The sequence below is a fragment of the Salminus brasiliensis genome, chromosome 25 (genome assembly GCF_030463535.1).
Source record: "Salminus brasiliensis chromosome 25, fSalBra1.hap2, whole genome shotgun sequence".
NCBI classification, from domain to species: domain Eukaryota; kingdom Metazoa; phylum Chordata; class Actinopteri; order Characiformes; family Bryconidae; genus Salminus; species Salminus brasiliensis.
In genome coordinates this window covers 1110044-1115642 of record NC_132902.1, presented here as the reverse complement: position 1 = coordinate 1115642, position 5599 = coordinate 1110044, and the positions used below count along the sequence as shown (strand labels likewise).

At 43.5% G+C, this 5599-nt stretch overlaps 2 protein-coding genes across 2 annotated transcripts in view; one reads left to right on the top strand and one right to left on the bottom strand.

Moving 5' to 3' along the window:
• The window catches only part of mstna (myostatin a), a 5516-nt gene extending 1298 nt beyond the window's left edge, over positions 1-4218 (top strand). Inside the window, exons 2-3 of the mRNA XM_072671042.1 lie at positions 916-1265; positions 1479-4218. Of these exons, the coding sequence (XP_072527143.1) occupies positions 916-1265; positions 1479-1859 (731 nt within the window). The 3' untranslated portion in view covers positions 1860-4218. The remainder of the gene's footprint in view (positions 1-915; positions 1266-1478) is intronic.
• nab1a (NGFI-A binding protein 1a (EGR1 binding protein 1)) overlaps positions 1-5599 on the bottom strand; it is a 130692-nt gene that overhangs the window by 69337 nt on the left and 55756 nt on the right. The window lies entirely within an intron of this gene.

Sequence of the window (5599 nt, the reverse complement as noted above, 5' to 3'; positions counted from 1 at the left end):
TTAATTAAAAAAAGGTTCTTTTAAAAATATTTATATTATATTATATATTATTAAGTCAACTTTCAAAGATAGTAGGTACAAATATTGAGGAAATTTGTAATTATAAAAATAATTACTTAAAAAGTAAGTCTTTATTTTGAGATACTAAAGGAAAATGTTGAGAAAACAAGTCTTTATGTAGTTACTTAATTGTTTAAAAGGTTATTTTAATTAAAAAAGGTTCTTTTTAAAAACTATTTTAAGACAATAAGTCAACTTTCAAAGATAGTAAGTACAAATATTGAGGAAATTTGTATTTATAAAAAAAAACGTTACTTAAGAAATAAGTAATTATTTTGAGAAGTTAAAATTATTTGATACTACGTAAGTCTTTATGTAAGTTATTTAATTGTTTAAATTGTTATTTTAATAAAAAAAATATATATATCTTTTTAGACAATCAGTCAACTTTTAAAGATAGTAAGTACAAATATTGAGGAAATCTAAAAAATATATTTTTTTGAGAAGTTAAAATTCTTTGATACTACGTAACAAAATAGGGAATGTAAACTATTATTTTGAGAAAAGTTATTAATTAGAACGTAAGCTGTTCTAATTTCAAGATATTCAAAATTCAGTTTTTTGAGATGATAAGTCAAATGAGGAAAATAAGTGAATATTTAAAGATACAAAGACAAGCTATCTTAGTAGATTAAACAACATCAACTAAATCATAAACTATGTTTTTTAAAAATGAGTTATTATTTTGGCACTGCAGAAAGTCTAGGAGGTTCTTCAGTTTGAAACAGTGGAAGAACCTCTTAAGGTGCTTTGAGGAACCTTTAAGGAACCGTTTTCTTGGCATCTAACTGTTGATTTTAGGTCATTTGCTGACCAAGCTGACCACAAGTTCTGCACTTGCTCTGCTCGTTTCAGCACCAGGCACTCCAGGAAACAGCGCACCTCGCTGCTGCCTGTTCTCCCTGAGCCCCAAGATCCTGCCGGACAACATCGTGAAGGCCCAGCTGTGGTTTCACCTTCGTCTTGGGCGGAAGGCCACCACTGTGTCCATGCAGCTGTCGCGCCTCAGCAGCCGTTCCAGCATCCGGTCGCTACGTCTGGCCGTGGACTCTCAGACCAACCCATGGCAGAGCATCGACATGAAGCAGCCGCTGCAGGCTTGGCTGGAACGTCCCGAGAGCAACTTCGGCATCGAGATCAAGGCGGTGGACGCCGACGGGAAGGACCTGGCCGTCACTTCTGCCGAATCAGGAGAGGAGGGGCTTGTAAGGCATTTGTGAAAGTTGGATCCCAACCCAGGTCTCGGAGGACACCCTGCCTGAAGGTGGTGTGTTCAGCGCAGGGGGTTCTCCAGGACAAGGTTGGGAAGCACTGGTTTAGACCCACCAGTTAGAATCGTACTTCTGTCCACGCTTTTCTGATCGTTGGCTAATCATGGCTTTGTTTCCCTTCCCTTTCCTTTACCCTCTTGCTCCCAGCAACCCTTCCTAGAGGTGAAGATAGCCGAGAGTCCGAAGCGCTCCCGGCGGGACTCGGGCCTGGACTGCGACGAGCGCTCCACGGAGTCCCGCTGCTGTCGCTACCCGCTCACCGTGGACTTTGAAGACTTCGGCTGGGACTGGATCATCGCACCCAAGCGCTACAAGGCCAACTACTGCTCCGGCGAGTGTGAGCAGGTGCACTTGCAGAAGTACCCGCATACGCACCTGGTGAACAAGGCCAACCCTCGCGGCACTGCGGGACCCTGCTGCACCCCTACCAAGATGTCGCCCATCAACATGCTCTACTTTAACCACCGGGAGCAAATCATCTACGGCAAGATTCCCTCCATGGTCGTGGACCTCTGTGGCTGCTCTTGAAGATGGTGGCAGCGCCAGGAACATTTCCCAGAGGGTGCTCTGGGGTAGATCAGCCGTCCACAGCAGGGCTGTCACATCCGATCTCCAGGCCCGGGACTGAAAACCAATCCTGGCCCTTCCCCCAAACTTCCAACTCCAACCACCAGTTACTATTTACATCATGCAAGCAGACACTACAGTTATAGCTCAAGCTGGCGGTGTACTTCAATGCAAGGTCATTGCTGAATAGGCTGTTGTAAAAGAACCAGGAACCCATATATGTGGACCAATTGCAGTCAGGGGGGAGGTCACAGAGACCATCAAGGTGGGCATTAGGTCCAATCACGGCACAATCATGGAAAGGTCTTAGAATCAATAAGTTGGTGATTAGAAACACTTGCAATCAGGTCTCATAACTGACAAGGGGATAACTAGGACCAACAAGGTGGGAATCTCAGTCAGGGGGAGGTCTAGAACCAACAAGGTGATGATTAGGATGAATTGCAGTCAGAAGGAGGTGTCAGCACTAACGAGAAGCAGCTGCAATCAATGGGAGGTTTCAGAACCAATATTGTGGTAATTAAGACCAATTGAATCAGGAGGTCTAGAACCAATAAGGTGATAATTAAGACCAATCAAATCAGGAGGTCCTAGAACCAATAAGTGGTAATTAAGAACAATTGAATCAGAAGGTCTAGAACCAAAGGGTGGTGATTTAGACTAACTGAATCAGGTGGTCTAGAACCAAAGGGTGGTGATTTAGACTAACTGAATCAGGTGGTCTAGAACCAACAAGGTGGTGAGTAAGACCAATCCAATCAGGAGGTCTAGAACCAATAAGGTGGTGATTAAGACTAACTGAATCAGGAGGTCTAGAACCAACAAGGTGGTGATTAAGAACAATTGAATCAAGAGGTCTAGAACCAAAAAGGTGGTAATTAAGACTAACTGAATCAGGAGGTCTAGAACCAATAAGGTGGTGATTAAGAACAATTGAATCAGGAGGTCTAGAACCAAAGATGTGGTGATTAAGACCAATCGAATCAGGAGGTCTAGAACCAATAAGGTGGTGATTAAGACCAATTGAATCAGGAGGTCTAGAACCAATAAGGTGGTGATTAAGACCAATTGAATCAGGAGGTCTAGAACCAATAAGGTGATAATTAAGAACAATCGAATCAGGAGGTCTAGAACCAACAAGATGGTGAGTAAGACTAATTGAATCAGGAGGTCTAGAACCAATAAGGTGGTAAATAAGACCAATCGAATCAGGAGGTCTAGAACCAAAAAGGTGGTGATTAAGACTAACTAAATTAGGTGGTCCAGAACCAACAAGGTGGTGATTAAGACCAATTGAATCAGGAGGTCAAGTGGAGGTGTCAGCATCAAGACCAGTCACAGTCAAAGGGAAGGTCAGGGAAGAGAGCCACAGTCACAGGACAATTTTTTCGGACCAGTTGCAGTCAGGGAGAATCTTTAGAACCAATAAGGTGGTGGCTACGGTGGAAAACAGGCCATCATTTGTATAATTTTTTTAATGTTGTTATTGTCTGAAGTACACTGCTGGCTTATCTGTAACTAATTTAGCTGCTGCGATGCTAATCTCTCCCACTCACAACAAGTGTTGTTGATGTACCCGTGATCAACTGTTCGGTGACCCAGAAGCACCTCGTCCTCTGGTAACCTGTCCTCAGAACGGCCCCGCTGACCCGGGCCTCGTCCATGTGCGCTTGATTGCGGCCCTTTGAAGAAATAAACAAGCTCGCAGCATATTTTGCATGCTGGGAAATCCCGGCAGGACGCAGAAACAGCGCAGCTTTGCCCCTGGCCTGAGGACAACGAGGGCGCCCGCAGATGGTCTGTTAGGTTAGACGCCCGGTTCGGTGAAAAGGAAGATTTGCACAATTTCCCCTTTCCCCTAAATGCAGTCAATCAGCCAAGACGTTGGGCGCTTCTTAAGTTTTAGCATTCGCGCTACAAGGCTAATCCCGCCTATCTCAAAAGTAATAGTCCTAGCAGCCATCTTGGAACCTGAATCTGGTGTGGGCATTTGTCGGAAACTATCGAAGTGATGGCTACAATTGCGCTACGGGGGAAATTAGCATTAGCATTCTGGGTTAGACAAGTTTGGGACCACAAATTGAGCAGAATTGCTGAGAAAGCAAAGCTGGCTAGCTCGCTGGCGGTAGCCATTGTATATGCCCAGCCTATACGATGTACTGTAAGACATCGGTCGTCCATTAAAGCCCAGTGAGGCCGTTAAAGTGCCGTGATCTGGACAAGTGGTGTGCATGAACACAAACACCAGCGCCAGATGTTTGGCAGTCCTCCGCTATCAATGTAATAATAAATAAAACTGTCAATAAACACTGAAAGTTCACCGAGGACATCCTCTTCCTACTTACCTAACCTTACCATTCCTCTCTCATTCCGTCTATACAGGCATAGAGTTAGCATCATGCTAACGTACTGTGGTCCATGTTTATAAATAACAGTAAGTCAGACAGTGTCAGAAACCACATAATCAAGCATATTAGAGATTACTGAACACCTCCATACGGTTCGAGAAGAATGCGTGATGTTTAAAGATCTGCAGTTAGCAACATGCTAATCTACTTTAGTCCATGTTCATATGTCGCATTACATTTACCTCAGAAGTTGGATGTCGGAGCTGAAAATGACGCCACGTCTGAGTTAACACTGTTTCAAAACAATAAAAACAAAAATTAGCTAAAGACTTCAGAGTTTACCACAACTGGTTTATCCTTTACTGGTGTTTTATGGCGAATCTAACCACAGTTTGAGGAGAGTGTGTGATGATTGCGTGAGAGCACACAGTGAGAGCTAGCCAGCCTAAAGTACAGCCTCCAAACATGGTGGAGGTAGTTTCACACACTGCTACAGCTCACAGTGAGAGCTAGCCAGCTTAAAGTACAGCCTTCAAACATGGTGGAGGTAGTTTCACACACTGCTACAGCTCACAGTGAGAGCTAGCTAGGCTCAAGTACAGCCTTCAAACATGGTGGAGGTAGTTTCACACACTGCTACAACTCACAGTGAGAGCTAGCCAGGCTAAAGCACAGCCTCCAAACATGGTGGAGGTAGTTTCACACACTGCTACAACTCACAGTGAGAGCTAGCCAGGCTAAAGCACAGCCTCCAAACATGGTGGAGGTAGTTTCACACAATATTGTATAAGGATCCAAAAGTATCCAACACATATTTACTTATTTGCTAAAAGTCTGCTAATTTAACGTTACCTAGAGAGCAAACACGCACATTATTATTTTTTCTTAATGATAAACAACAACAAATATTTATTTATTTTTGTCCTCAAGCATATTCAATAGGTACTGATTATTTAGTAAATACTAATTATTAAATATGTACTAATAATTCAGAATACACCATGAGAGTCAGGTGTGACGTATCAGCACGCCTTTATTTTCTTTAATGCTCCTGAGTTTCAGCAAAACTCGTTATTATTTGTTCGTCATTATTATTATCATTAATATTTATGAATATTAATATTAATATCGTGAGTAATGCTCAGATATGTGTAGATTGAAGCCTTGCTGTAATGAACGCCTGGAAATTCACAACGCCTCGAGTTTCAGTTTCTCGTAAAGCACGTGATCGCGTCGGGGGCGGTCCCAGCCTCCGTCACGACCCCAGCTCTGCGTTCCGATTAGCTGAGGTGGAGACGAGGTCGTCTCTGATTGGCTGGAGCGCGCGTCCGTCTCGCACGCCCCCCCCCGGCC